The sequence below is a fragment of the Paroedura picta genome, chromosome 14 (genome assembly GCF_049243985.1).
Source record: "Paroedura picta isolate Pp20150507F chromosome 14, Ppicta_v3.0, whole genome shotgun sequence".
Lineage (NCBI taxonomy): Eukaryota > Metazoa > Chordata > Lepidosauria > Squamata > Gekkonidae > Paroedura > Paroedura picta.
The window spans coordinates 22,465,501-22,476,327 of NC_135382.1; the positions used below are offsets into that span (position 1 = coordinate 22,465,501).

The 10,827-nt window shown below is 46.2% G+C and overlaps 1 protein-coding gene across 1 annotated transcript in view; it reads right to left on the bottom strand.

Annotated features, from left to right (window-relative positions):
* The window catches only part of PLA2G15 (phospholipase A2 group XV), a 28,911-nt gene extending 20,023 nt beyond the window's left edge, over positions 1 to 8,888 (bottom strand). Inside the window, exon 1 of the mRNA XM_077309784.1 lies at positions 8,654 to 8,888. Within this exon, the coding sequence (XP_077165899.1) occupies positions 8,654 to 8,813 (160 nt within the window). The 5' untranslated portion in view covers positions 8,814 to 8,888. The remainder of the gene's footprint in view (positions 1 to 8,653) is intronic.
* Positions 8,889 to 10,827: the final 1,939 nt, after the last annotated feature.

Genomic DNA, 10,827 nt, shown 5'->3' on the forward strand with positions numbered 1-10,827 from the left:
AGTATCTAGCTACGAATAGCCCAATAAAATCAGAGTCCAATAGCACCTTTAAGACCAACAAAGTTTTATTCAAGGCGTGAGTTTTCGAGTGCAAGCACTCTTCGTCAGACTATGAACTGACCATCATGACAGTGGGAGTTCATAGTCTGACAAAAAGTGCTTGCACTCAAAAGCTCACGCCTTGAATAAATCTTTGTTGGTCTTAAAGGTGCTACTGGACTCTGATTTTATTGTGCAACTTCAGACCAACATGGCTACTCATTTGAATCTATGAATAGCCCAGCTAGTATTTCGATGGGAGACCTCTAAGATTTGTGATGAGAGCGCAGACAGTAGCAAATCACCTCTGAACATCTTTTGCCTTGAAAAACCTACAGTCACCATTAATCAGCTGTGATTTGACAGCATTTACCGCCACCAAAAAAGGCACAAGCTCTTTCAAAAAAAAAAAGAACCTTTTAGAGGTGCAGTTGGGAAATTCTGGGATCCAGCATGGTTAAGACACAAAAGGAATCTACACACAAAATAGGGACCTCATTCTCTTGGAACATATCCAGGGCTCTAGAGCTCTAGAATGTAAATATGGAAATTAATACCATCATGACTCTTTAATAACTAACTTCTGCGCTGTTTTCTAAGGAACCTGGCTTCTCTAGAGATTCTGCTGTTAGTCTAAAAGAGGAGGGATTGCAGACAGACCTGCTAAGAAAGGCAGCTGACCCGACTGACCTTCTGTGACAATGCACTGCCACGTAGGAGGCTGGGAAAATGAGCAAGACATTTATTTCAGCAAGAGTTTTAGTGAGTCAGAGCTCACTTCCTCGGACACATAGAAATAGGCATGCATCAACCTGGGGTCAAAATGCAGAAGGGATTGGGGAGATGTTAGAAAGAGAAGTAGCTGACCCCTCGAAAGGGCAATCAGTTCATTTACAAGTGGGTGCTTTATGACTACAACACTGGAATGAACACCATATCTAGTGCAGGAAGAAATGAGACAGGGGAACAAACGAACAGCTACATGGGGTAAGGTATGCCATGTAGGTGCATCTACAGTGAGCTATGTTTGAGTCCAATAGCATCTTAAAGACCAACAAGATTCCAAGGGTACCTGGTGAAGAGAGCTTTGACCAATATGGCTACTCATAGGTAACTATAGTGACTTAGAAAACCAACGTCTCTTCAGTCCTGGATGCATTCTAGATCACAGTGGGTGTTTGGAGCCACAGGGAAATTTCAACAGGATTAGCCAGCACACCTCATGAACTCAGCATGAATCCTAAATATGCTCTTGCATCTTGAGCAATAGGCAAGACGTTCCTTGAGGCTAGGAAAGCCTTTACAAAGCTACCATGTCCAAGGAACTACTGTGCAACTCCAAAGAGATGTCCGATAACTCAACAAAAACACAACAGAAAGGACAGAGAAGAAAATCACCTAAAGTCATCACCATATGTGGAGTACGGCCTGAGGCATTTGTCTAATTTGCACAGGGTGAAGTTGTGAAGGTTACAGATTCTCATCTGACTTGTATGGGGAGAAAAGTGTTTTTGTTGTCACAAGACAGTTTCTGCCCGATTTCACACATGCATGCTAAAAAAACACAATGAAATTAATAGGTGTGCTACAGCCACACCTGCAGCCCCAAGGCAGGTAATGGAGAGGCAAGCAGGCAATCATCATAATCGGCCACCAGGACAGGCATGATCCTTGCCTGCATAGCATCAGCCCCAACTTATGGCCAATTGGAGAGTCACAAAAGCAGCTTCAAAGAAACAGACAGGATGGACTAAGCACATCATGGACAACTTCTTTTCTGTAAGTCAGTAAAGTGATCTCAGCTATTCAGGATGAAAGCCAAGACCTAAGATAAATAGGGAAAGAAGCCTGTGTTTGTTCCAGAGATGAGTTAGAAGAAGAAGAAGAGTTGGTTCTTATATGCCACTTTTCTCTACCCGAAGGAGTCTCAAAGCGGCTCACATTGGCCTTCCCTTTCCTCTCCCCACAACAGACACCCTGTGGGGTGGGTGAGGCTGAGAGAGCCCTGACATCACTGCTTGGTCAGAACAGCTTTATCAGTGCCGTGGCGACCCCAAAGTCACCCAGCTGGCTGCATGTGGGGGAGTGCAGAATCGAACCCGGCATGCCAGATTAGAAGTCCACACTCCTAACCACTACACCAAACTGGTTAGGAGGGATCTGACTGCAACCGTAGACCAACAGTAGGAGAACCTGGGCTCATGTGCATATAATAGAACGGGAGACAGATTAAAAACTAAAGACTATGAGATGAACACCAGAAGCCCAAAAACGACCACATCACTGATTTTATTGAGTCTGTTGCGATGTGATCTGCCAGGAACGAGACATCAGGTTGAGGACCGGTTACTTTTTGCCTATCCCAATCTTTTGAAATTCCAAGACTTCGCCCTCAGAGTAACTTTTAAAAACACCATTTACTTATCCTTGTTCTGCACTAATCTGAATGGCCCACGCTAGCCCAATTGCACCAGATCACAGGAGCTAAGCAGGGTTGGCCCTTATCCCTCATGGGTTGGGGGGCCACCTGGAAGGTCCAGGGTTGCTGTGAGAGGCAGGCAATGGCATCCCTTGCCTTGAAAACCTTACCATAAGTTGGTTGTGACTTAACAACACTTTCCATCGCAAATTGTTCCTCCACAAGCAAGAGTTGAGCTGTGCATAATTTGATTAACCGTTTCTGTTTACTTTTAGAGGGCCTGCTATGAACTGCATTTTTGGAGGAAAGCACACAGGAGTCCTTTGAACATTCAAGCCCCAAACAATCAATCGTGGCCAGCCCCAACTTCTGGGGGGAGGGGCTCTCTAGTGGTCCCCTGTTTCTGAGGACAGTGCCACCATCCCAACCTCTTCCTAGTCTCGACCCTGTTAATTCTCTCTTCATTCATGTGCAGACAAACTCTTGCTGATCACAGAACAGTATGCAGGGAAACAACAAGTGTTGCTTCCTCTAGACACCATGACTCGCTCACTTGGGTTAAGTGAGGAGCAGGCCCCTGTCTGCCATAACTACACAATGCAAGAGGGCACCAATGTTGTTGGTAGTTGCCATCCCACAGTGGACCAGATATTGGCGAAGACCCCTTCTGACCCTCTTGGAACTCAGTAGTCGCCCAGAAGCCCAAAAATGAACCTTTGGTGCCTTTCCCAGTAGAATATAACTAGCTCAGACTCAAGAGCTTTAGGCAGACTGTGAGTAGCAAGTGGGTAGAAGGGACTGTGTCAGTGCTTGGCTCTTGTGGCCCTTTCTTGCATGCCCAGGGAAATGCCAAATGCCATTTTAGGATCAGGAAGCAAATACCATCCAGGCCAATCTGGACAGGGATTCTGGTGCTTTGTGGGGGTGGCATCATCTGGGCATGGAACTGGGTTCAATGTGGGTGGGTAGTTAGTTGTGAATTCCCTGGCAAATGCTGGCAGGGGTTCATGGGAATTGTAGTCCATGAACATCTGGAGGACCACAGGTTGACTACCCCTGGACTAGGTGACTATGGAGCTACCTTCCAACTCTACAATTCTGATCCTTGCTCTCTATTTTAGCAATGAGTGTGGAAAGCTATACGCCTATAACACAATCTTTAGTATACATTTATTGGGTTCTGCGTCTGTACCCACTTCTTCCTGCCCTACACCTGCAGCTGGGAGCTTCATGCCTCATAGGGAAGAAGGCGTAACATGTGGTTTCTGCTCATTTGCAACAAGAGGAAGCTTCTACACCAGTGACTTTCGTGGTCAAAGGATCTTCAGATGGTTTTGTTCCTTTTAAATCTTTTAATTCGATTTTGTATTTTTAGCCCGCCCTTCCCAAAAGGTTCTTCATATAAACGATAAATGCTAATAATAATTCCACAGCACCATTACAGCATCAGAAGGAACATCTGCTTAGTGTACACGAATTACCTAGCTTAATTAACAAGAATGGAGTCTGACACTGAATCAGCAGATACTTGATCTCTGCAGAGCTAGATTAGATGTCAGTCTCCGGGTTCTGTGGAAAACACACAAGGAGGGAGAGTTTAGCCTTGCCAATCGTCATAAGGAAGTTGATAAGCAAAAAGGACTGTGGTTCCTTGAAATATCATTCTTATTCAAATTCACCAGCCTCAGTAAGTCACCCTTACAGCCCAAAGCCTGATTTTTTTACAAGTTAACAATCCTTCCCCCCAAAATGACACAGCACTACTTTCTTTTTCATTCTGATTTGTTAACTGGGTAATGTACACTTGTACAAGTCATACCACAATTTTGTGGAAGTACACCAATGCAAAACAGAAAGCATATACACACTTTTGCATGCTTCTTCTATGCAGTCTGCAGGGCATACATTAAAATATGCTACCCTAAATTCAAAATAATGTCAAACACTTGAAAAATTTAATGGAGTCAAAAATCTCCATGTATCCGAAATATGCAGGGGTACAGATTTTCGTAGAGACAGGTTCCAAGTTTGCTAATCAAAAAATCCAAGCTATGAATTAAGCGAAATTTGTATTTATAAATGTGTGTATCTTTCTACATATATATGCTTTAGGATGCTTAGGGCTGATCCTGCGTTGAGCAGGGGGTTGGACTAGATGGCCTGCATGGCCCCTTCCAACTCTATGATTCTATGATTCTACAACTAGAAATTCTACATATCCCCCGCCTCCCCCCAAAACATGTAAAGCTGCCAGGTGATGCTTCTAAATTGAATAGGGGAAATGTTATTAAGATGTTGTTTAATGCCCGGCCCTCATGCATCACTTCTCTAATTTAAATCTTCTCACATTAGCCTCGTTGGGATGGGGTAGGGTGGGGGGACAGAGGTACTTCTGATGTGGCCATAACAAGTGATTTCTAGCCTTTGGGGCATAGTGCCCCATGAATCCAAATTTAGTTAGTATGGATGCTCACTTTCAAAAGTAGAGCATGCACAATTCCAGAAAACTGCAAAAACCTGAGACCCACTTCCACAGATCTAGTAACCCACAGGATGGGAAATGCAGGCAGTCAACCATTTGCTGGCAGGGGCTCATGGGAATTGTAGTCCATGAACATCTGGAGGACCACAGGTTGACTACCCCTGGACTAGGTGACTATGGAGCTACCTTCCAACTCTACAATTCTGATCCTTGCTCTCTATTTTAGCAATGAGTGTGGATCTATACAACATACGCTGGACCAGGACTAACAGCAGCATTGAAGCCAATGTAGAACCAGGAACCTATATGGAGGAAACAAATTTGAATTCCCTTTCTTCAGAACCATTTACTCAATTACAGTATTCACAGCACTCAGCAGCTTCACAGCTTCAAAAAAAAAAATCAGTGAACCTGAGATGGGTCACTGGATCTCATTTTGTTCGTCCCCAGAAAAGCCACAAAAACAACTCACCGGCCCCACACACCCACTTGAGTAATTAGTGGCATAAAGAAGCCAGGTTTTGCGCAGCTTCTTGCTTGCTCACCCATGAAGGCGATTTCCAGCCGCCCCACCAGGATGGGGCAATAAGGCCGAACTTGCAAATAATGGGAAACAACCAACCCTGCAATGAAGGGTTTGCGACCGACCTGAGTAAGGTGTGATGAGTCAGTTGACTTTCCAAATGATGGTGTCAAAAACGCTCCAAGGCAGCGAGAGAACATTAATTAATCTCCAGTCCTCACTGCCAATATCATACTGACTACAGGCCTGTGACATTTGTCTACCAGCACTCAGGCAAGCCTGCAAGCAGCAGCAGCAGCATCCAGACCTGGAGATTATTGCTACCAATAACCAAGACACGCATTATCCAAGTCTTCCCACAAGCATTACTGGGCATGATCCTCCGTACAGTCTATCTAGGACAGTGGTTCTCAACCTGGGGGTCGGGACCCCTTTGGTGGTCGAACAACCTTTTCACAGGGGTTGTGGCAGGGCAAGGAGCTGGTCCGGGGGACCGCCATCCACACAACAGCCTTGCGGGGTAGATCGGGATAAAGCGTTTGTCTGTCTGAAGCAGCGGAAAAGAGCAAGATCAAGTGGTGGGACAAGAGACAGAACTGAACTGAGAAGCCCTGGGGGGGGGGGAGAGAGATAATTTATATACAATAATAAGGAACAATGGATCTTCACGCCATTGATCAGTTTCAGTTTAATTTCTGTGAAAGAACACTTGCATAATTTTATGATTAGGGGTCACCACAACATGGGGAACTGTATTAAAGGGTCGCGGGCATTAGGAAGGTTGAGAACCCCTGGTCTAGGATCTTTACAGGCCATGGTAAGAATGCCCTGGACTCCCCTGACCAACAACCACTCAGATCAAACAGGACATTCCACACAAATCCTCCTGCCTCTTCAAGTTCCTCAAGGAACCTCCAGCTACGGCCAGCACAGCAATGAACTGATAAGAAAAACCTTGTCAACTGACAACCCGTGATTTGGTCCTGTAAAGGCCAACAATGTCACTGCACAGCCAACCGGTCTTTATTTCACCAGGTTGTCATTTGTTATCACAGGGCCTGACAGGAGGAAGGCCTTGCCCCTTAGCCCTGCTTTTCCTAGTAGATGAACAGACATCTCTGCACAGAACTGGTCTGCTTTCTGCATGCCATAAATACTTTTAATAGCAGAGGGAGGGGGGAGGATATTTACTGTTAACCATCAGCTGACTTCCCCAAGTCTCTTGCTCTATCCTGTAGTCCCACTGAGAGCTTCCCCTCAACCCACTTTCCCAAGCCTTCCCTTCTAATGAACGCCCAAGAGCTTTACCGCATCTATTTCTCATCCACAATCCCTGAAAGCCAGAGACCAAACAGGCATGCAACTTCCCTCTTCTCTCCCATTTGGCAATGAAGGCATGACGGCTTGTCGACTACTCTAAGAGTGCTGAAGAACTATTAACAAATGTATATTTAACTGTCCTTCAAAACCTTTACAAGTGCATTGTATTTTCTGTAAGCCAGTTTGGCGACCTTTCTGTAACTAAAGAAGAACAACAGAAAACAATGATTCAAGAGGGATATGAAAGTCTCATCTTTGATGTACATCCCAGCCGGGCAAGCGATGAAGCCTGAACATTTTGTAAATCTGCAGAACAAAATAAGTAGCACATTAAAGACTTCTCAATGCTGTTTTTTAGTCATCCAGACCACAGTATATTTACAGCTAAATGCAAAGATGGAAACAGGTTGCTGCTATAAGAGTCATCACAGCCCCTTAATCATCCCACAAAACCAGTTTTCAGGGTTGGTTATGGCCTACAAGCTGCCACTATCGCACATTGTTTTCAAACATAGAATCATAGAATAATAGAGTTGGAAGGGACCTCATGGGTCATCTAGTCCAACCCCCATCCTTTTGTCAACTTCAAGAAGCACTCCCCTCAATCTATAACATTGGTTTTCCTTCAAGAACCAATTTCTGGAAAATAACAGCATTACACAGACTGGGGAACACATACAAATTGATGCCTTGTTACAAGAACCTGTAAAGAATAAAGTCCCCCAATTTCCACCTTCCAGGGTGGTGCTTTCCTATAGCTAGTGTTGGTCCAACAGACTGACTAAAGTAGACATCACACCAGAAACCTCGTGCATGGATGCTCTACGGGTTTCTGAAGGAGAATGCAATGGCTCCTAATCCTGATAAGGCCGCAGCATGGCCTGGGGGGTTCCGGATACTGCCAGATAACACAGGACTGACCTTGCTAGACCAAATATCTGACACAGCAGAAAACAGACACGCGTGAACATGCAATATACTCAAGCAGACATGCAATGCTACATCGTGAGAGCCATCAGAAGAGCAGTTAGAAGTGCCAGACTAGCATCTCACAGTCCCAAGTTCAAATCTCCACTCTGCCAAGAAAGCTCACTGGATGACCTTCAACCAGTCCCACACTCTTAGCCTAGCCTACCTCACAGGGGTCCAGCCTGGAGTTTAAAATGGACGAGGGAAAAGGCATAAGCCACCTTTGGCCCATACTGGGGTAAAGAAAAAGCAGGGCAGGCACACTTCCTGGCTAAGCCAACTCACCAGGCTGTGAGACAGCCTACCTGCTATGGTTATTAATGTCAGACCAGGGGCTGTAGGATCCAGGTTCGAATCCCCACTCGAAATTTAATGATTAGTCTTGGACTAGTCTAACCTACCACACAGCCTTGTGTATCAGAATCACAGACAGAGCTGGACGAGACCCCAAAGGGCCATCCAGTCCAGCCCCCCCACTCTTCTCGTGGTCATACAACCACAGGCTTCTGCGAGGCGCTCATCCGACCTCCTCCTAACAACTTCCAACGGAGGAGACTCCACGACCCTCCAAGGCATCCTACCTCCAGCCACAAACAGCCCTCCCCGCCCGAAAAGGCTTGCTGATTCTCCGACGTCGAAGGCCGGCGTTGCGAAGATAAAACACAGAAGAGACCAAATGTTGCAAACAGTCCGCACTGTTATCGTTTGGGGGAGAAGAAAAGCACAGTCGGAAGGAGCCAGTCACGAACCGGGAGAACGTGCAGCGTTGCACCGCTCGCCCCCATCGGAACCCAACGGCGCTTACTCCCGAGTAGACCGTGCCTCCCCACCACCTTCTGCCACGCTCCCTGCCCAACGAAGAGCCCGCCCGTGCAGAACGGAAGCGGCCTGGGCACCTTACCCAGCAAGACGGGAGGCCCCGGCGATCGTCCCCCACCGCCCGGCCGCGGGCGTCCCACGCAAGTACCGGGCGGCGAGCACAGCAACAGGCAAAGGAGGCTGGCCGCGAAGACGCCGCCCTCCGTCGGGCTCCGGAGCAGCCGCGGCCGCCTCGGCCACATCCCCTCCGCTCGCGCACCTGCAACAAAACAACCCCCACCTCGCGGCCAAAGCCCCGCTAAGGCAATGAGCGAGCGGCCGCCCGGGTTTATATATAGGGGGAGTTGGCCAATCAACGTCTCCCCGGCTGCGTCCGAGCCAATGAGAAGAGAGAGGGCGCTCAGCTGCCGCCTGCCGCGCCTTCTCCCCCCTCCCTGCCGCCGCAGGCTTCAGTGTGGGAAAAGGAGCGCGGAGAGATCGATTCAAAAACAAAACAACGCGCAAAAGGGTTTTTTTCCCCTCCGCTCTGCCGCCCCAGGGAAACCAATCGCCCATCGACTAGCGGTAGTTCGCCGCCGCCTTGCCGTTTGCGATGCGTTCTTTCCCTCTAGCGTCGAGTCGTACAACGACCCCGTAAGGCTGGCCAGTATTGGCTGGAAGTGGTGTAATCCTGAGAGGTAGAACAGGAGGGTCCTTGTAAGAATGTCCCGCTCTGCCCCTGTGGATAAACGAGAGTCTTGTGGCTTTTTAGACTAACCCCCAAAAAACTCCAGTTTAATTTTTTGGCTCACTTCAAAGGCGATCGTTAGATCTTCACAGTGCAGATATTTTATACAGGTGTGCGTTTTTTTTTTAAGCCACCATAAACTTTTGTGCACTGCAGCCAGTTTGGTTTGATGAAGTGAGCGTGTCTCATTGTGCAAATATGTTAAGTAGTAAGTGTGGAATGAAGAAAAAGAATCCTGCAGGGTCAAGGAGCCAAGAAATGCAGGAAGTATAAGGTAAACTGTAATAAATGACTCTGTTGTTTATGCCACTGGTTGATCTAGGGTCACAATAAAGTAATAATATAGACCTGAAATCTAGTGGTCTTTTTTAAATGTAAAGAACATCTGAATAAAATTTAAGTCCAGTGGCACCTTTACGATCAACAAAGTTTTATTAAAGGTGTCACTGGACTCCTACTTGGTTCTGCTCCTAGCAGACCAACATAGCTGCCCACCAAATTTATCTACAGAGGTCATCTGTAAGAGGGTGGGGAGTTGCGGCTTTGGCTAAACTAATTAATCACTACCCAGTTTGCCCCCGGGTTGTGATGGAGTGATAGCCTACCATTCCGAAGCAGTAAGGGATTAGTAATCCCAGTCTACTTTACCAAATTGCAAAATATTAATGTATGTTGTGTCTGTAGTTCTGCCCAGGACCAAGCTTGAGGTCTGACCAGGAACCTAAACCTGCACTGTAATTGACCAAGTTGCGGCTAGTCAGTTTAAAGTGAAACTGACCAGTAGTGTCCACTGGCCGGAAGATCTATGGAGTTGTTTTTGTATATTAATTGGAATGACCTTCTTAAGGTTCCCTTTCTTTTGGATAATACCAACACAAAAATAATAGAAAATGTCTCCACATTTTTGCAAGGTGCAATCAAATTGCCTCAGGGCCTCTGTTAAGGACAACCTACAGTATGCTTTTAATTCCTTCTGGGTTCTTTGTCTCTCCTTTGTCTTTGAATGCATACCTATTATTCTAAATTTTGAGTCCAATGGGACCTTTAAGACCAACAAAGGCAGCTTTAAGACCAACAAATGGCACCTTTAAGACCAATGGCACCTTTAAGACCATTCAAGGCGTGAGCACTCATGTGCAGCACACTTTGCAGAGTATTCTAATTTGAACTGTGATAAGTTTTATATACCAATAAAGGATTTTGATTTCAATACAAGTTGGGGGTTGGTTGGGGGTTTTCTTGGTTCAGTTTTGGTCCTTGTACCATCATGCTGGGGGCACAATAAAGAGCTGAAATGAACTACCAGTGTCCTGGTCTCTGAACCCACACGGATCTAACAATGTACTTGAACAGCTTTGAATGGAAAATGTTCTGCACATGACTGTGTTGCAGATGGATGATTACCCTGGGCTGTGGATCAAAGGTTATTAAACTGGGCCCATAATAAAGACCAAGGAATAAATTAAACCGGGCCCATAATGAAGACCAAGGAATAAAATCTCAACAAAAAAGGCGTGCAATAATTGAAA